The following is a 22445-nucleotide window of genomic DNA, read 5'->3' as shown; positions in this document are numbered from 1 at the left end:
AAGATATAACTTTTATTTAAAATTAAAATTTAGTTTTTTTAAATGTTCTTTTTTTATTTAGGTCTTTTTTTTATTTAAAAAATTTTTTTTTTATTTTTTTTGTTTTTTAAATTTAAATTAAAATTTTTAAAAATTTAAAAAAACAGAAAAACTTACCGAGGACCGTCCATGATTGAGTGACGATTAAAAATACACAGGCGGCGCTTATTAATATCCATTTTTGTTTTGGCATACTATTTTGATTCTTTGGTGTTGTCACCTATAACACACAAGTAACAAAGTACGATATCAATTGAACTGTCCAGAAAAAATTATTCAGCCAACAATTTATATTGCCACAATGCTGTCCTTGATTTTATAGATGACTAACAAGATCAATTGTCTGAATTTATTTTAATCATTCCGTCTCAAAGGAGAAATAATAAAATATTTAGAAATTTAGACACAATGTTATAATTTATTCACAATTCACTTTCATAGTGTTAAAAAATAATTTTGTTAAAAAATAAATGTTGTTAAAAAAAATTTCGTTAAAAAAAATTTTGTTAAAAAATAATTTCGTTAAAAAATAATTTTTTAAAAAAGTAATTTTGTTAAAAAATAATTTCGTTAAAAAATAATTTTTTAAAAAAGTAATTTTGTTAAAAAATAATTTCGTTAAAAAATAATTTTGTTAAAAAATATAATGTTGTTAAAAAATAATTTTGTTAATAAATAATATCATTAAAAAATAATTTTTGTTAAAAAATAATTTCGTTAAAAAATAATTTTGTTAAAAAACAATTTTGTTAAAAAATAATTTTAGATCTCTACTTTTCTGAAACTCTATTTCAAATCTTATGTACTTTTTTGTAAAACTGGTTGTAAACAAACAAATTGAAAAAATTATTAATTATTTTCGACTACATAGTTTCTTTGTTATTTAGGACAATAATTATACCGTTTGTTAATTTCAACTCACTGAGAAGAAAAGAAATAATAATTCATAATAATAAAGAAGAGACGTTTCGCTTAAGTGGAAAATGAGGACGCACTCGATAACGACATTAAATATTATCCAACGCCGGCAGTGTTTATATTATAATTTATAAATTATACAATGGGGGGAATCATCCTGACATCTATAAATACATGCTTTCATTGATGAATGGTATATATACTTTCAATAATTATCAATCTTTAAAAATTTTCTATTTTCATCGTATAACTTTTCATTATAATACTTACAAAATGCAACAAACGTTTTGCTTGTGTATAAAACATTGTTTTATTATTGATGATTCAGACAATTTCACGTTGACTTTAATTTATGTTTTTGCAAAAATCAATATTTAAAGAAAAGAATTATTGTGAAATTTTTCAACACAAAAAAAAATTGAATTTGCTACAAAAATTGAAATTTGTTTTTCCCTGACTTTTCCCTGATTTCCAGATGGAATTTTGATTTTTTCCCTCACCTTAAAGATTATTCTAATTCACTCCCAATTTATTGGATACTCAAAAAAAAGTTCTATTACATTTATGTACGAATTTCTTTAATTTGGAAAATTATTCGAAAAAATCAATGACTTCATTTTTAAATAAATATTCAAACATTATTTTTCCATAGGAATTAAAATTCTTCAAAAGAATCAAATTCAAACATTTTTGAAATTCAATAAATTATGAGAATATTATTATAAAACATGAAGATATCAATCACTCCGAGTCTTCGACTTGGAGTACTTGAAATCTTCGTGTTTTATAATAATTTAAATTTTAATAAATTTTTTTTTTTAAATTACATTATTTACAAAAATTTTAATAAAATCCTTCGTAAGAATTCAATTATTTTTACAAGTAATAACATTTTTTAATGATTTTAATTATTTTAAAAAAAATGTAAAAAAATTCGTTGTAAGAATTCAATTATTTTCATAAATAATAAAATTTTTCACAGGATTTCAATTTAAAAAATTTAATAAAATTCGTTGCAAGAAATCAATTTTTTTTATAAATAATAAAATTCTTGACAGGATTTCAATTATTTAAAAAAAATATAATAAAAAATCGTTGCAAGAATTCAAAATTCAAAATTCTAAAATTCTTCACAGGATTTCAATAATTGTTTTTAATACAATTTTAAGTAAATTCTTTGAAATTCTTTTTTTAAATTAATTTTTATTAGAAAATTCTACGAGAATTCAATTATTTAAATACAAAAATAAATAATTGATTGTTTCCCAAAATTAAATTCGCATTATGAATTTAAAATTGTATTTAGAATAATTGAAATTCTGAAATGACTTTAATTATTTATGAAAATAAATGATTTTCTAAAAAGAATGGAATTATTACGATGAAATTTATTAAACATTTGTAAATAATTAAATTTTCGCAATCATTTTGTAACTTTTCTCCAAAATTCAATTTTTTTTTTAGTGTTTTCATCTAAAATTCATTTTTAAATCAATATTTATTAGAAAATATTACGGGAATTGAATTATTTAAATGCAAAAATAAATAATTTATTGAATAATTGAATGTTTCTTAAAATTAAATTCATTAAAAAGAATTTTATCAAAAAATTTTTTAAATAATTTAATTTTCGCGACGAATTAAAATTGTTTGAAAACTAATTGAAATTTTGCGATGAATTGTACTATTTATGAAAATAAATTAATTATTGCGAAGAAATTAATAAAAAAAAAAAATGGTAAATAATTAAATTTTATTCCTGTGAAATTTTTATTATTTATGAAAATAATTAAATGTTTGCGCGTAGAATTTTATAAAAAAATTTAAATAATTGAATTCTTTAGAAAAATGTTATTACAATAGTAGATATTGAAAATCATTAAATAGAGAACAATTTTTGAAAATAATTGAAATTTTGACAAGAATTTTGTTAAAAATTTTGAAAATAATTGAGTTTTGGAGAAGAATTTTATTATTTTGAAATTATAATTGAAATTTTCACTTCAATTTTAAAAATTTTTTGAATATTATTGAATTTTTGCGAAGAATTTTATTACTTTTAAAAATAATTGAATTCTTTCGAGAAATTTTATTATAAATAAATAATTCAAATATTGACAAGAAATTTTGTCAAAAATTTTAAAGACAATTGAATTTTTTTTTAAATTTATTAAAAATAATATAATTCTTGCGGAAAATTTAAAATAATTGAAATTCTACAATAGGAATTTATCAAAATCTTGAAATATAATTTAATTGTTCTATAAGAATTTTTATTGAACATAGCTGAATTCATGCAAAAAATTCAAAATAATTGAAATTCTGCAAAGAAATTTATCAGTTTTTAAAAATAATTGAATCTGATATTTTATTAAAATTACAATGAAAAGAATTGAATTCTTGCAAAGAATTTAATATAATTGAAATTCTGACAAGTAAATTATCAAAAAGTTTTAAAATTATTGAATTCTTTCGAGAAATTTTATTGAAAATAATGAAAATTCTTTAAAATTTCTAATTAATTACAAGATAATTGAAATTTCAACAAATTAATTAATTAAACAAATTTTTTTTTAATTTTTGAAAAAAGTTAAATTTTTGCGAAGAATTTTATTGCTTTTGAAAATAATTGAATTTTTGTATTATTTATGAAAATAATTAAATGTTTGTGCAGAATTTTTGAAAAAATTTTTTTAAATAATTGAAATTCTGCCAAAAATTTTATAACTTTTGAAAATAATTGAATTTTCAAGAAGAATTTTGCTAATTATAAAGATAATTGAAATTTTGACAAGAATTTTTGAAAAAATTTTTTTAAATAATTGAAATATGCCAAGAATTTTATAACTTTTGAAAATAATTGAATTTTTAAGAAGAATTTTACTATTTATAAAGATAGTTGAAATCTTGACAAGAATTTTTGAAAAAATTTTTGAAAATAATTGAATTTCTGACTTCTCCAAAATTCAATTTTTTTTAACTAAAATTCCTAGACCTATGGCAACAATGTAGTAAAGTATTTTTCAGTTTTGGTATCAAAATTATTATCCACGTGGGAGGATTTCTGGAAAAAATCGAGATATCTTCTTCCGGAACTAAAGATATCCGGAAAATTTCTGGAAATCCTTCCAAATAGATAAAGTAAATTTGAATATGAAATTTTTTTTGTTTAATTCAATCAAATTTTTCATTCAAACAAAAAGACGGTTTTTGATTTAAAGAAATTTTTTTTTTATTTAAACAAATTTTCTTTGATTTAAATAAATTTTATTGATTCAAGAAATTTTTTCTTTAAATACGGTTTTTGATTCAAAGAAATTTTTTTTTTATTTAAACAAATTTTCTTTGATTTAAATAAATTTTATTGATTCAAGAAATTTTTTCTTTAAATCAAACATATTTTATGAATATTATGCATTAATAATATTATTATAATATATTATTAATTAAATTAACAATATAATTAAAAAACAATATTGTTAATTAAATGAAAAATATTTGTTCCCTATTGGATCTATTATTATTTCCCTTTATTCGAAGGCATAACACATACCACTGAGGCTTGCGCGATGGAATTAAAATTTATTATGAAAACTTATGGACAACGGTTTTTTTTCGGTATCGAAATGCGATTCGTGAAATATAAAAGGAGTGAGTAAAAGACGGCAAGTGGAATAACGTGGCACACCGTTATTTGACCCATCGAGCCTAACGAGAAAGATACTCGCTCCGTCTCGCCATGTTGATCTTTAATAGAAAGAAAGATAGACAGCTGTGTGTTAAAATTATCGATAAGCATCTCGTAGTACCTACCAGTAGTACCACCTTCTATTAATATCAACCTTTTAAAATAACTTTTTTACAAAAATTCCAAATAAAATACCGTTTTAAAGAAACGGATTATGTCAGTGAAATGATTGATACACTGCGACCCAGAAAAAAGCCAATGACGAGAATAATAATAAAAGGAAATGGAAAAATTAAAAGGAAATTTCCTTTTTTAATAGTCAGTTTATATCCTCTTAGAGTAACAATTTTTTATTAAAAAAAATTATAAAAATTTTACATTTTAATTTATTTATTGTTTATTGCGCTATTTATTGTTTATTTAATTAATCTCTTTTTATTTATTAATCTATTAATTTCTTAATCGAACAACCGACAGAAAAAGATTATTTTGTATAATAATAGCGGAACTTATTATTTAATTTATTAATTATTCTTCTATTATTTATGAATCTATTTTTTATTTTAATTCAATATTTTTGGAAGCCATAAAATTATATAAATAAAAGATGTTTTGATTTTTCTCTGTTTGGCCTAATGGCTTAATTAGGCCTAAAGGCATATATATTTATTTTTTATTTTGTTAATTTATTTATTAAAATTATTCAAGAGAATATTCTCTTGATTTAAAAATTCAAATTACAAACAAAAAATTTCTATAGCATTTATTAAATTATTATTTTTTACTCTCATATTATTTATTAATCTATTTTTTATTTTGTTAATCTATTTAATGATTTTAATGATTTAAGAGAATATTCTTTTGATTTAAAAATTCAAATTCAAAATAAAAAAATTTCTATGGCATTTTTAAACAATATTTCAAAAAATTTATGACACAAGAACTAATATTTTCATCTTTATTTAAGTGTTTCCGTTTAGAGTTTAAACGCTCTTTGTTTAACTCACGATTTTTTAAGTAGAAAAATTCTGAACGTTTAAATGAACCAAGTACTTTTTTTTTAAAATATATTTTTCAAAATTCTTGACTGCAATAAGAAACAAAAATTTTAATTAAACTTTTTTAAACTATAATCTTTTTGAATACGTGACGGAATATTATTTTTTAATAACATTTAAATTTAAAAAGAACATTAAAAAATTTATTTAATTTTTTTATTTGATTTTTCCCTTTCAGGAAGAAATATTTTTTAATAACATTTAAATTTAAAAAGAACATTAAAAAATTAATTTGATTTTTTATTTAATTTTTCCCTTTCAAAAGTTGTATTTTAAAAAGAAAAAGAAAAAAAATGTAAAATAAAAGAGAAAAAAAAATTCATTTATCTCGATATGAAAAGAGATGTTAAGAAACAAAAATTTAAATAATAAGATAAAAATGAAAAAGTGTTAAATGAAAGAATCTATAAATACTTCCCCCGTATGTGAGACAACAAAAGTCGAAATAAATAAAAGATATATGTGATTTTTTTTCTCTTTTTTTGCGAAAAGTAGATAATTTTCATCAAGTAAATTGTAAAGTTTACTTTCATACATATATGTATATGGGGAATGGATGCTGTTGAGTGTTGTGCAGATTTAACCCGAGGCTATTGACATACTGAGGCACGTCCTGATTTCATTTTCATTTTCACACTTTACCTATACAAGTATACAGAGAGATGATGTGTAAGAAACTTCCGCAGATTCGATATATCCGGAAATTTCTCGCTCTTTCGATGAAATTCATTTTTCCATTTCCAAAATTGAAATTTAGATTTGAAAAGAAATTCTTATTTCAAATTCTTAATTCTTTTTCAACAAATAAACATAACAATTATAATAATAATTTTTATCATTACCTAATTTTATTTCTATATTATATTTTTTAACTTTTAAATAATTTTAGAATTTTATTTATTACTATTAATAATAATAATTATTATATAATATTTATTATTAACTTTGACTGTTAAATCAAGACAAAGATAAAAAAATAATTATTATTTTTATTGTTTTTGTTATTGTTGTAATTATTTATTTTTATTATTATTATTATTATTATTAAAATATTAAAACTATCAAAAAATGGGGGACTAACTCTGCTGGGGATTATATTATTTATATAATAATTTATAATAATTATTATAATTTTTATTGTTTCTATTATTCTTGTTATTATTATTTATTTTTATTGTTTTTATTATTATTGTTGTTATTATTATTTTTTATTATTTTTATTATTATTGTTGTTGTTATTGTTGTTGTTATTGTTGTTGTTATTATTGTTGTTATTGTTAAGAAATCAAAATTATTTAAACACATTTCAGTCAAAGCCATAAAAATAGTGTAAATTCCACCGATGACGAGGGAATTTACAATCGCATATATATTTAATCATAAAGGAAATTGCTGCTTTCTTTATTTCTTTTGCCATAAAACATTAATTATGTGAAAAGAAAATCGGAACACATATATGTATATGTATATGTAGGTGTGGAATAAAACCGGAAGTATCAATTATTCTTAATATTTAGCGCTGATTAATGCTAATTACTATAACATAATTGCTTGTTACACTTCGTCTCGGAATATAATTTCTTTTTTTTCATAAATATAGACAAAAATCTTTGTGCCTAGTGAATTGAATTAAAATTATTTATAGAAAAAAAAGATACGATTTTTGTATCGAGCGTGATATTATTTAAATTTTTTTATATTTCATTTTTTTAAATAAAAAAAAAGAAAAAAAAGAAATAAATATTTTAAAGAAAATGAAACGATAAGAATTCTTGGGAATTTGATTGGGCTGATTGAACACGTACTGTTAGTGATTGAATTTTAATTTCCTTGTTAGAAATGATTTCGATAAAAGTAACTGTCAATATTTTGATCGTATTGAAGTAATTAAATGGAAAGAAAAAATTGCGAGTAAAGATATAATGAAAAAAATGAAAAATATGTTTAAATAAATAATAAAAAAAAAAAAAATGATTTTAGTGTTTCCAAGGCGCAAATGAACGAAGTTTATTTATTTCTTTTTGAAATTTAAATCTTGTCGTAATATTAGTGACACGTATTATTTATAAAGTTTTAAATTGTTTTAATTTACGTTTTTCATTTTTTACTGAATTTAGTAATTTTCGAAATTATTTGTTATAAAAAAAAATTTTGTTCATTGAAATTTAAATATTATTATAATATTAGCGACAGGTATCAAAAAAAAATTTATAAAGTTTAAAATTGTTTTAATTTACGTTTTCAATTTTTACTGAATTTAGTAATTTTCGAAATTATTTGTTATAAAAACAAATTTTGTTCATTGAAATTTAAATCTTATCATCATAATATTAGCGACACATATTAAAAAAATAATTTTATAAAGTTTTAAATTGTTTAATTTCCATTTTCGATTTTTACTGAATTTAGTAATTTTCGAAATTATTTGTTATGAAACAAATTTTTATTCATTTTGAACGTTACGAATTTTTAGAGCATAAATCTATTATTTTTTCAATTTTTCCGTTGTTATTCAATTTTTTTGTATTTTTTGTATTTTTATTTAATTGAATATTAAATTAACAAAAAATGATAAAATTGGCAAAATTTGAAGAAAAAATTTAATTTACAAAAAAGACAAAATTTGTTTTAAATTTCCTTTATTTAAACGCTCAAAATAGTTAATCACAAATCATAAAATACAATAAATTTTTAAAAATTTAAAATATATTATCCAACTTTGAAACATGTTTCAATTGTTTAAAATGAACTTTTGTAATTTTCAATTTTGCAGTAGAAATTAAATGAGTCCGAAGGAAGCAGAGAGAATTTTTTATCAGTTCATGTTACGCAAGTAATTTGAACTGATGTCTGATACAGAACAATAGACACAATATAAACAATTAGTAAGCAATTAAGAGTTGTATAAACTTTTTTTTACAAAAAATTTGAACCAAAAAGAATGGTATCTTACTTCCTGAATCTGAATTAGTTAAAAATAACTCATTGTCAGTAAAATTTTGACTGACTTTTTGCTTCTGAAATTGGTAAAAAATAACTAATAATAATTAGTACCAAAAAAACGTAGTAAAAAAATTAGTCAAAAAAAATCATTATTAGTAGAAAAGAACTTCAAAAATAGTCAAATTTTAAAAACAACATGTTTTAGTTATTTTCACTAATTTTCACTAATATTTCACTAATTGAATTAGTTACAAAAAGTTTTAGTTATTTTGAGTTGACATAAACTAAAAGTAAGTTTAACTAATAATTATTTATTATTAACTATTTGATTAGTAAAATTTTGCTATTCGAAGTCAGTGACTGGACATTTTATTATCAAATTAGATATTTTTAACTAATTCAAATTTAGAGAGTAAAAATTATAGTAAAAATTTAAAATTGAATTAGTTTTCAAAAGTGATTTGGCTCAAAATAATAATAGTAAGCTAACATTATGAAATCATTTTCCTAATTTAAAATTCAGTCAATATTTTCATTAAAGTTAGTTTTAGCCGAAATTTTCCGTAAATAAACAGATATACTTTTTAAAAAGCAAATTGCAAAAGGTCAACAATTGTCATCGAACTAAACACTATTTTTAAAAAAGAGTACAATTATCGAGGTGTAGATAACGTATAAATTAAGATATAAAGAAAAACAATACAAGTTAACAAAAAAAACTCTTTTTTTATTCTTCTATTATAATAAAAGTAGATTTTAAACTTTAGTAAACGTTTTGGTATTGTGTCCTTCTTTTAAACTTACAATATATCATTTATTTCTCATCTGACAAAAATTATCGGGGGTAATCAGAACTCTACTGCTTTTCAGTTTGATTATCGAGCGTATCTCCTTTTGGAAATAACTTAAATGCCCATTGTATTTGCATCGTAATCGTATTTTTTGTGTAAGTTCTTGCATAACGATTTTCAATTGCATTTGCTTTTTACATATATTAAATATATTTTCATTAAATTAATATTTGTTTCTCTTAATAGATTTTATTAGCAATAAATCATTACTAACATTAGCATTATCATTACTAATTTTATTGTTACAATAAAATTTTTTTTCTGTAATTAATTTTCATTTCACAATAATTATTTAATAATTTCCATTAATTATTGCATATGGGTAATAAATACAATTTATTGTATTTATTTACTCTATTAAAATATAATTTATTATTTATTTATTATGAATAAATAAATACAATTTTTTATTTGTATTTATTTACTTTCTTAAAGTATATAATATATATTATATAATAAATAAATACAATAAAAAATAGTTTTCTAGAAAGTATCAAATTGATACTAAAGTAGATCAAATTGATGCCAAAAATTTGGATCAATTTTTGATTTGATCCGCATTTATGGTATCAATTCGTTGCAATTTGATACTTTTAAGTTAACAGTGATTATTTATTTATTATGAAGAAATAAATATAATTTTTTATTGTATTTATTTACTTTCTTAAAAAATATTTATTATTATTTGTTTTACACTTTTTCTAAGGATATCAAATTGAGACAAAAAAGGATGCAAAAGTGTTGTGAAGCAACGTTTTGATTCCTTTTTCGTCTCAATTTGATATCCTTAGAAAATCTGTGTATAATTGTTATGAAGAAAATAAATAAATAGAGTAGAGTGGGGTAAAAGGGTAAAAATTTTCATAAATTACAGATTGCGATAAAAATTAGAAAATTAAATTTTACATTTAGAAACTTTACAATAATATATTTTCATAGTGACGCAAAATTACAATAAAAATTTGAACAAGAAATAAAGTTTGCGTTCATTTGAACGTTCAGAATTGTAGGAACATTTAGCATATCTAATATATGCGACTATTTCTCAATATTTATATATGAATTTTAATGTAAAACAAAAATAAAAACTTTTACACATGTGTTTGGAAATAATGCAGAAAATGTCTAACGAGAATATTCATTAAACAATAATTCAAAAGCCGCGAACATTAACTATTTACAAGAGAGTGTCGCGGTACCAGGAAATTACATATTACACCAAGACGCAAGTTGTGGCACGAATCAGAGAAAGTCTCTCTCTCTCTCTCTCTCTTTTTTTAAAAATTTTTTTTTCTCGATGCTAATTAATAACAAAGTGTTAATAAAAGCTCAACCGCAGTGTCAATGACTTTGATATGCGCGATTAATTGTACTTGACGAATCAATGATAAATTACACACAGAGAGTAGTGCTATCATTTTTGATGACGCTAATTAATTATTCACTCGAAATAATCTTTGTAAACTACAAATTTGAATAGAATGTAGAATTGAAAGGAGAAAAAAGCACGATAAACGTTAAAGGACATTGAACGTGACATTAATGGATCCCCACTTTGTATTGCGGTGATCGTGAAAATCACCTTGATTGTCAGTGAAAGCCAATTGGGAATACCGAGTTTTACTTCAAATTCAATCCATACGAACAAGTCGTGTATACAATGTTTCAATGTTCGCCACAATCAATTCCAATGTTTGGAACGTTTTTTGAAAAATGGAAAATTATTTCTCTAAATTTGAATTAGTATAAAAATATTTACTAATTTGAATTAGTGACTGACGTTTTGCTTTTGAATTAGTAAATTTTACTAGCAAATAATAATTTTTTACTAATTTATTAGTATAACTTTACTAATTCAAAAGCAAAAAGTCGTTCACTAATTCAAATTATTGAATACATTTTAGTAAAAACTAATCCAAATTTAGAGAGTAGAGCAAAATATGTATTTTTTAAAATTAATTTATCTTCAATTTTGATGTGCATACATTTTTAAGGCATTAAATTTTTCTTAAAGAACAGTTAGGTATACCTAAATTTATAAATAATTAGAATTTGAAGCTAAAATAATAAATCCAAATTTATTATCCCCTTTTTCCCCTTTTTTATCTTCCCCTAAAACATCTAAAAAAATCAAAAATTTTCTCCCCCTTTCCCCTTATTCTCAAGAAAAACTTGTCAAAATTATATATTTTTTTTAATTTAAATATTTAAGAAAAATATTTAATTATACTTAAGGAAAAACATTTTTATTTTTCGCAAACTTTGGGGAAAAATTTATGTTTTTGAATTTTTGATAAATTGTATTATTTCCAGAATAAATTTTACTAAATTCAAAAGTATATTTTTCTAATTTTCAATAAAATAAGTATATACAGCTTATATAAGTATAAAGCTGTATATACAGCTTAAACGGCTTTTTTCTTAAATTCAACTAATTTTTGGACTTAAATTAAAAATAAGACAATTTCAGACTTAAATTCAGACTTAAAATTGATTTTAAGTCCTACAAGACTTATTTTTTACAGTGTTATTATTTTAAGAATATTACATTCAAACAGCAGAAATATTTATTGTATAAAAACTAAATCATACTTTCAGTCCAATTTTGACTAAAACCGATTAAATTTTATGCGATTTTTGACTGAATTTTGTATTTAAAAAAATATTCAAAATTAAATTATTTTCAATATTTAGTATTTTCATAAACTTTCGCAAAAGAATTCAATTATTTTTTTAAAAATTTATAAAATTCATCAAAAAATCAATTATTTTCATAAATAATAAAATTTTCACAGAAATTCAATTCTATTTAAACACTTTTATAAAATTTTTCGCAACTATTCAATTATTTTTATAAATAATAAAATTTTTAATACAATTTTACACATCAATTAATCGAAAAAATAAATTATTAAAAAAAATGTTTTTTTTTTAAATTCTTTGAAAGAATTCAATTATTTACAAAAATAATGGAATTTTTTACAGAAATTCAATTATTTTCAAATATTTTAATAAAATTTTTCGAAAGAAATCAATTATTTTAAAAACAATTTTAATTAAACTTTTTTTTGTAATAATTCAATTATTCTTTTAGATTTTAATAAAATTCTTCCCGAAAATTCAATTATTTACATAAATAATTCTGCGAAATAATTCAATTATATCGATAAATAACAAAATTATTCAGGAAAATTCAATTATTTTGGGGCATTTTAATAAAATTCTTTGCAAAATTCAATTATTTTCATAAATAACAATATTCATTACAAGCTTTCAATTATTTTCTAAGGTAATACATTTTTTCTTGAAAATTCAATTATTTAAAAATTCTAATAAAATCGTTCGCAAGATTCAATTTTATTATTTTCATAAATAATAAAATGCTTTTTAGGAATTCAATTATTTTCAAAAAAAAAAATTGAATAAAATGCCACACAGACCTTCAATATTATTCTTAAAAATTTTAACAGTATTCTTTGTAAAATATAATTATTTTTAAAAACTTTTCTCAATTCAATGATTTTCAATTTATCAACAATTTTCATACCAAACAGAATTCAATTATTTAAAAACTTTTTTTTTGTAAAAATCTTCATAAGAATTTAATTCTTTTCATGAATAATAAAAATTTCTCAGGAATTCAATTATTTAAATTGAAATTTGCATAAAAATTAGTCGAAAGAAATCAATTATTTAAAAAATTTTCTAAAATTCTTCGCAAGAATTAAATTATTTTTATAAATATTTAAATTCTTTCATGGATAGTAAAATTCGTTGCAGAAATTTAATTTATCAGCGCAGAAGAAGAAAGAAGTAAATATTTTTGATGAAAATTAGGAAAAAGTCAGGAAAATAAAATCTATGGAATTTTTGTCAGTTTTGTAAAGTGTCTAAAAAAATTTTTTTTTGTCGTCAAGTTAAATTTTTCGATAGCTACTTTTTTTAGTTTGAAAGCTACTTTTTGAAAATTAATTATCGAGTGTGAAGTCTGCGTTTTTTGAAAAACAGAAAATTAAAACAAAATATTTTTTAAAGGTAATTTTTCTTCAATTCTGATGTCCATAAATTTTTAAGGAATTAAATTTTTCTTAGAGGGCAGTTGGATTTAAATAATCAAAAAATGTGTTAAATTTTTAGAAAGGAGTTTCGGCTTTAAATGCTTTGTGTTTAAGAAGCCGCAGACAAAAAACGTAGTAAAATTGTTGCCTCGCAACAATTTTACTACGTTTTTCGTCTCAATTTGACACCCTTAGAAAAACTTACTAGAAAAATACGATTTTGCTATATAAAAGAAAACTTTTCTTTAGATTTTCAAAAAATAAACAGAAATAAGCTACGTTTTTCCACAGTTAATATTATCAGTGATACGAAAAATACCAACTTGATCCAAACTTTAGTATCAGTTTTCACACTTTTGCGATACGACATGAATTTGATACTTTTTGGTATTCAAAATCCGATACTTAAAAAATAACTGTGGTTTGTATATATAAATACACAAACACATACTTTCGCAGAAGAATATCGTGTACAAAAGCAATTTATTATTATTCAAGAGGAGAAAAGGACATGAGTTTTAAAGTGAGGGCTAAAGAAAGCGCGAGGATCCTGCAGTAAAATTCTTTGTTAAAGAATGTGACCCAGTTGATGAGATGTGTATATACACAAGACAAGACCTGTTTGTGAACAGTAATAGGAATAAAGTTTCTAGTTAAGAAACTGATCGACCCAAAAATACACTCATTTCGTCAATTTTATATTAAAATTTCATTCCAATTTCAATATTTTGTAAAAGTGTGCGATAATCATTTGTGATGTTTGACAAATATTTTTTGATAATATTCTTGAAGAAGACAAGGAAGATATTTGGTGAAATCTAGTGAAATAAAAATTAAATGAAAATCCCTTTTGAAACTGTTCTTTCGTCCATCACCTGATGATCGTCTTCAATTCAACACATTGGACATGTAACCTACTTAAAGTGGACGAGCGCTCTCTCTCTCTTTTCATGACGTCATCAATTGCCATCCATTGCAATCTATCCTTATGGATGAATGGAATTGTTCATGGTACATTGAAAACGGTTCCAAAATAATGCTAAAATTTATTTTTTTTAAAAAAATATTTTATTCTTTATGAAGCTGAAGTTCGCAATGTTTTTTGAAACGAAAAAACCAAAAAAGAATATATTTTTGTCAAGTAAAATTAATTTCTAATTTTTTTGTCTGGATATTTTTAAGACAATTGCTCAAAAATAACATAAATTTCAAGAGAAAATAAAATAAATTGTCGCATTATTATTTCGTTTTTTAGAAACGTTGCGGTCTTTAGCCTCATACAAAAATTTGGTTTTTTCTTCTTTTTGATTTTTTTCATGTTATCTGTCATTTTTTGGTGAAATTCGAAATTAATTTTTATAGAATAAAAAAATAATTTTCATGCGAATATTGCATTATTAATGCAATATTAATGGAGAAATTGGAAATTAATTTTTTAAATTAATTTTTATAGACTAAAAAATAATTTTCATGCAAATATTGCATTATTTAATAAAATTTTACACTATTAACGTGAAAGTATAAAATAGCAACGAATTGGTGGCAAAAATGTAAAATAAATCATAATTTGATTCAAAGTTTTGGTGTCAACTTTATCTAATTTGGTATCAATTTTGATCCAATTTGGTGCAAGGATCCTTCGTCCCCTACCTGATTTCCTTTTTTCCCTTTTCCATCTCCCTTAAATTAATAAAAAAAACCTGAAATCCCCTTCTTCATTAATTATTTATTTAAAAAAAACTTATAAAAATTATCCTTTTCCTTCAAGTTAGAAAATTTTTTAATTCTGGCGAGGGAAACAAATTTCTACTTTTTTGCAAAATTTAAAAAACTTTATATATATAGTTTTTTTCAAATTTAAAAATACATTTTAATTAAATATTATTGCCAGAATAAATTTTTCTAATTTTTATTTAAAAAAAATTTTTCTTCAGAAATAGTCAAAGTTATTCCGAAAATAAGAAATTTTTAACAATTTTTACTATTTTTCGAGAAGGAAGTTTTACCAAGCCTTAAGTAAATTTTACTAATTTGTACTAAAATTTAGAAATTATAATTTAAATTTACAAATAAATTTTAGTCAATTTTAAAATAAAAATAGCATTTTGACAAAAATGGTACCTAATTTTTTTTAACAATAGAAATAAAATTTGAATAAATGTATTAAATTAAAAGAATTATTTAATAGAAATTATTATTTATTTCAATTCTTCATATTTTTTACAATAATTCTAATATACAGTCTTCTTTTTTGTTTCAGGTGAGTTAAACAAATGTTTCCTGTCGAGTTTATTTCGTAAGTAAACATAGATTGATTTATAATTTATAAAATGTACAAAATTTATAATCGTATGTTATAAATAGAATTTAAATTTTCGAAGGAATTATTTAAAAATTCTGATTCGTTTATTTGAAGAAAAATACCAGCTCCGCAATATTTTTATTGAATTAATTAATAATAAAATTTTAAAAAAATATTTGAGAATACGTCTAAATATTTGTTTTACAAATTTCTTTTTAAATGTTTATAAAGCGAAACAAATAAATAATATTTGTTTTCAGTAAATATTTATCTGAGAATAATATTATCAAATTTAACATTTTCCTTGGTTTTTGTAATTTCAAAAAAAATTTGTTTGAATAATCAGAAAAAAATTATCTTTCTGCTCTCTAAATTTGAAGTAGTAAAAATATTTACTAATTTGAATTTTAGTCACTGACTTTTTGCATTTGAATTAGTAAATTTTATTAACAAATTAGTAGAAATTACTATTTATTAGTAAAATTTACTAATTTTTTCTTGCAAATTAGTAAATTTTATTTACAAATTAGTAGAAATTACTATTTATTAGTACAATTTACTAATTCAAAAGCAAAAAGTCAGTTACTAATTGAAATTAGTAAACATTTTTACTGCTTCAAATTTAGAGAGTGAAAAAAAACTTCCTGAAATCAAATTATTATCTTGAATTACTGAACATTTTTAACGAAACTTATTTAATAAAATTAATTTTTTGCTTTATATTTTGATTTTGATTGATTTTTATTCTATTTTTCAATTAAAAATTGAATTAAAAATTCAGTTGCATTTTTTCTTTATTTTTCGTAATTTATTTATATTACTTATATATCATTGTATAGACAAGGTATCAAGATTTTTTTCCTAATTTGTAAAATTACAACATAATTTGATAATGAATTCTTTTTCTTACTTTTTTTCTAATTAAAAGAATACTAGTTTATAAACTATTAAAAACGAGTATAATGCTCTTGAAAAGAAGTGAAAACAATTGAAGGTTGCATTGTTCTCTGCATTTCTCAAGAGTTAATTCTTTATGCTCCCTCATTTGAACAAACGGTGTTTCATATATAATAATTAAATTTGTTAACATCTGCGAATCAAAATGTTAAACAGTTCTTATGTTTTTCTTTTATAATTTTTCTACTTTTAGAGAGAGTCTATTATAAGTTTACTAATTTGTTACTATTACTAAAAAATCAAAAATCAGAAATTATTTTCAATAATTATTTTCCCTTTCAATTAGTGACTGAATTTTTGCTTTTGAATCAGTAAATTTTACTAATAAATAATAATTTTTCATCACTAAAACTGTAGTAAAAAATTAACAAAATACTAAATGTTTTCATTTAGTAAAATTGTAGCAAAATTTAAAGGAAATCATCAATTTTAATTAAGTGGATGACTTTTTTTACTACTTCATGTTTAGAGAGTAATAATTAATAAATGATTATTAAATTAAATTATAAATTTTCAATTAATCAGTTAGAAAAAATTTAATGTCTGATGGTAGTTAAATTTTTTTTATAAATTACAAATTAATAAATTTTTGAATTCCTTTTTTGTTTCTGAGTATATAATAATTAAAAAATTAGATGAACAGAATCTCACCTAATAATATATTGATTGCATAGCAAAAAAAAACAAGTATCTAAATATGTCTATAAATTTACCATTTAAGATACTTCTATTTTTGCAGTGTATTTTCATATTTCTAATAATGTTTTTCAACTACTATACTCTTATTATATTTTATTTCCGTTTTTTCTCTTACTTTTTCAATGCGCAACTATTACCCGCGAAGTCAATCTGTAAGAGCATTATAATTTTCCTCGCAATCTGAGTTTATGAAATTTCATTACTATTATTAAGTTTTAGTGAGCAAAATAATGTGCATATAAGCTTTCAGCAGCATTTCATATTATGATAATTTTTTTGCCTCTAAGAAAAATTTTCCTCATCCCAAAAGATGAATTTTTTTTAATGTCCCTAAAGTTTTGAACGTATTGAAATGTACGACGTTTTTTTTTTATTTTATCAATTTTAGTGCAAAATATTGTTTTTTCTTTTTTAGCCAATAATGAAAAATAATAAAAAATATAAATATTTAAATATATATATATAAATATATAAATATAAATATAAAAATAATAAATGTTTAATTTACATTATTTGTGATGCGCTCCGAAAAAGCCCAAGAAGCAAAAAAATTTAGGTTTTGTTTATAACTTTTTGAGTAAAAATATAGAAAGAAATATCAACTGTTATTAGAAATTATTGGTCAAAGTATTCGTTACATTAAAAATATTAAAAATATTTTTGAATTTACATAATTAAAAGGGAATTTTTAATCAAGATAAATCTAGTACAAAGAAAAAACTCGCGAAAAGGCACTTTCTTTTAGAATTTAAATAATTTTTGCCCAGCGCACATTAATATTTTTCTCTTTTTCACTCGGCTTTCCGGAAAACTTTGTTTACCAATAATATAAAAACATAAATCATCGATATCTATATTCTTATCACATATAATATACTATTAGTATTATGCCATTGCACTAATGATAACACTTTCATTAGACAAAAATAATTGTGTATTTTATGACCTGAACAAACATAGTATATAAATAAGAAAAAGCAGTTTTAATTTTAATAATTAATCACCACTTTGATTATTAGTAAAAGAGAATGTATATGTAAATTAATGTTCAATTAATGTCTAATTAGAAAAAAATTATTAAGCAAACTAAAACTTAATTTATATACTGTTTCATCATCACTTTGGCACTATAGTAAGGATTTTTATATATTGTCGAACAAAGAACTACAAAGGAATGACTACAATAGAAATAATTTAATATTATTGCAAATATAACTTTGTCTTATTGCTTGATATTTGATGAATATATAATTGACATGAAATCTACGCTGCAAGTTTTAAATTGGTAAATTAGAGTTGAATTATAAAGAATGTCTGACCTTTTTAAACATGCTTGGGTATATAAATTTATGTATACATAGCTACTAATAATATATAAGAAAGTGAAAATATAAAGTTTTAAACAGAGTAAACTAGAGCGATATAACGATTTTTGAACATACTTTACTTTGATTGTGAGCTATATCCATAAATAATGGAAAAGAAATTATTAATTATTAATTACACTGAAGGCAAACAATTAAGAAATTGTTTTCCATTTCATTTTTTTCGAAATTTTTCTTTTTAATTCAATTCGATTCGATTCAATTCGATTTAATTCGATTCAATTCGATTCAATTCGATTCAATTCGATTCGATTCAATTCAATTCAATTCAATTCAATTCAATTCAATTCAATTCAATTCAATTCAGTTCAATTCAATTCAATTCAATTCAATTCGATTCATTTCAATTCAATTCAATTCAATTCAATTCAATTCAATTCGATTCAATTCGATTCAATTCGATTCAATTCGATTCATTTCAATTCAATTCGGTTCGATGCAATTCGATTCAATTCAATTTATTTCAATTTAATTTGATTCTATTTATTTCAATTCGATTCAATTTGATTCAATTTCATTAATTCGATTCAATTTAATATCAACTGCGAAATTTGATTGAAAAAAAATTCTCAATTGTAAAAAATACTTCTTTGGAATTTAATAAAATTTTATTAAACTGTAAAAATTCAGAAAAAATATTTCAAATATTACTGTAAATTATGTTAAACTTCATTGAAACTTGTGATCAGTTTTATGCAATATTTAATAAGAAAATTTTTATACTTAAATATTTATTTACATTACATTGTTTCTAAATTGAAGAATAGTTTTAGAAGATTTGATAAATACTTTTTTTCAGTGAAATAATTTGTAATTAATAGTGCAGATAAGCCTAATCACCATTAATAATACAAATATATTGTAATTAAAAATAATAGTTAATGATTATAATAAATAATTAATAATTACTACTTTATAATTAGTAATTAATATAGTTACATAATTTATAATGACACTGGAAAAAAATTCCTCTATTAAAATAACCGATTGACTTGTCTATTGTCAAATAAATATTTCATTAAATTAAATAATTTTTATTGAAGTCAATTAAATTGTATTTGAACCAATAATTTCAGTATTTGAAGCAAATATGAATTGAACCATTTAATCGCTACTTAAATAAAAATTATTTTATTCAAGTAAATATTTATTTAATAATAGACAAATAATTAGGTACTTAAAGCAGTTAATAGAGAAGTTTACTTATTTTTAAAAAGACAAGTTATTTAAACTTACAGCAAATAAATTTTCTTCTGCGTAATAATTAATAATTTAATAATTATTAATTCACAATTTACAAATTTAAAATTAATAATGGATTACCATTAATATACCAATAATAATATTTACTAGTTCAAAATTAATAATTAATAGTAATTAATAATTTACTAATTCATAATTAATAGTAATTGATAATTTACTAATTAAAAATTAATAATTAATGTTAATTAATAAAAAATAATAAAAATTCCATTGCAAAAAGCTTTTTTCGAGGCGTGTTTACGAACAGTAAAAAGTTATAGAGTTTCGTATAATTTTGTGGTTTTGTTAAACTCAACGAAAGTATTTATCTTCGTAATGGATGTCAAACATGTTGAAATCCTATAAGAATGCAAAAAAAAAAAAAAAATTACTGTTATAAAAAAATTCAGCCTTCAATTTCATTCAGTATTATTTACTGCACGTGCTGCTGTAAGTGCACAAAGTAATCATTCCATAGTCAAGTTTCATTTAAAACATTAAAACCTTTGTCTTAATATCGCACAATGTTCCATACATAGGCAAAAATTTTCTCAAATTAAAATTCTTTCATTAAAAGGAAAAATCAGAAAACAATAGCAATAAATCGTGTAAAAACAATCACTTTTCTAAAGTTTACTTCAACGTTCAAATAAAAGAAATTTTCCCTCTGTTTGAATAAATAAATATACATTTTAAAAATAAATTAGTACATAAATAAGTAAATAAATAAATAAATGCGCGAATAAATAAATACACAAATAATTAAATAATTAAAAAAATATGTTAATTAATTTATCCGAATAAGAAAAATAATTAAAATTAAATATTTACATAGTGAAGAACTAATTTTTTCAATATAAAAAATAATTCTTCTTTTGTAGGAAAATACAAATTAAAAGAAATTAAAGTTCATTTAATAGTACATTGTCTTTAAAGTTTTAAACATTTAAACGAACAACGATATTTTATTCAATCTCAATTTTAGTACAAAAGAATTTTTTTTTATAAATAATTTTGATTAAAACATTTTTTTAGAAAATTGGTAGTTCAAGAAACTTTATAAAAATGTTTTTTTTTATAAAAATTTGCTAAGAAAAATATTTTTTTCTTCTGAATTTTTGAAAAGATTTTTTTAATTAAGGTATATGTATATATATATTTTTTTTTTAATTAAGTAAATGTTTATATTACATTATTTTTTATTTAAGTATATAGTAACTTTTATAATATTTGGACAGAAAAAAATATTTCGTTAATTTGAACGTTCAAAAACTTTAAGGATAATAAAGAACCAAGTTGATAACAAAAGTGTTAAAACTTACACCCAGAGGGAAATTTTGCTTAAACAAAATATAATTTATTTGAGTTTAAATAAAAGTATATTTTTTGTCCCAGAAACTAGTGAATTATTTATTTGTTTTAAATATTTATTCGAACAAATTTTAAGAATTTATTAGACACAAATAAAATTTTGTTTAAAACTTTAAACTAAATAAAATTTTTGTTTGAAATGAATAAAATTTATTTGAAACAAATAAAAAGTTTGCAAGACTGAGTCAATTTTTTTCTTGGGTGTTTAGTGTATTAACTATGATGTGCAAAAAATATAGAAATCCAAAACTGATTTTTGAAAAAATGAAAAAAAAATGAAAAGCCCATAAAAATTAAAAATTGAGAAACTATAAATAAAAATGAGACTCACGTGGTGAAGTGTCTAAATAAAAACCGCCACATAGATCGAAGCTGTAAAACAAGAAAAAAAGAGAGAAAAGATTCCAATTCACTTTCACAGAAAAAAATGATTAACACTCAAAAATAATAATCGAAGAGAGCAGTATGTTGACATTTGGCGCGGGATTTTTTTTATCACTTTGCGTTCGAATTACATTGAATCTTGCCGCGCGCGTTTCAGTCACGTGGTGTTTTACTTGAGTTTCGAAATGTCGAGAGGAGAGAATGTATAAAACTAAAAAAAAAAAATTTCTTATCCTATCTCTGTGAAGCACAGACTTACACTGATCCAAAACAGCGCTTCGCTTCGTATTTGATTTCTCGGACCCGTCGGTGGTGTGACCCGTGTGACCAATCCTCACTCCCAGCTCGACGAAAGTTGTAAGAAACTATTAAACTGCTTTTCTTTTAAAAGAATTTCAACTTGCCTTTTTTTTATTACTCTATTTATAAATATACTTTTTAATATATTTGTTAGAAAAAAAAGTATTTTAAACTCCCCCCTCCCTCCATCATCTCCTTTCCAAAAATGCGCACTCGAACTGAGAGAGAATTTAAACAATAAAAATTTAAC

General features: G+C 21.2%; 1 protein-coding gene across 4 annotated transcripts in view; it reads right to left on the bottom strand.

The window, feature by feature from the left end:
- Positions 1-22165, bottom strand: part of LOC122501919 (sphingomyelin phosphodiesterase) — a 34449-nt gene extending 12284 nt beyond the window's left edge. For 2 of the 4 annotated variants that reach the window (XM_043611705.1, XM_043611708.1), the window contains exons 1-2: positions 21843-22165; positions 157-259 (exon numbers count right to left, since the gene is read on the bottom strand). In XM_043611705.1, the coding sequence (XP_043467640.1) occupies positions 157-232 (76 nt within the window). In that variant the 5' untranslated portion in view covers positions 233-259; positions 21843-22165. Of the gene's footprint in view, positions 1-156; positions 260-940; positions 1064-21842 lie in introns of those variants that run through there. The other 2 variants (XM_043611706.1, XM_043611707.1) reach the window with 2 other exon arrangements.
- Between the last annotated feature and the right edge of the window lie 280 nt (positions 22166-22445).

The sequence above is a fragment of the Leptopilina heterotoma genome, unplaced genomic scaffold (assembly GCF_015476425.1).
Source record: "Leptopilina heterotoma isolate Lh14 unplaced genomic scaffold, ASM1547642v1 Lhet_218, whole genome shotgun sequence".
NCBI classification, from domain to species: domain Eukaryota; kingdom Metazoa; phylum Arthropoda; class Insecta; order Hymenoptera; family Figitidae; genus Leptopilina; species Leptopilina heterotoma.
The sequence above is the reverse complement of the archived record's forward strand: the minus strand, read 5'-3'. Positions and strand labels throughout refer to the sequence as shown.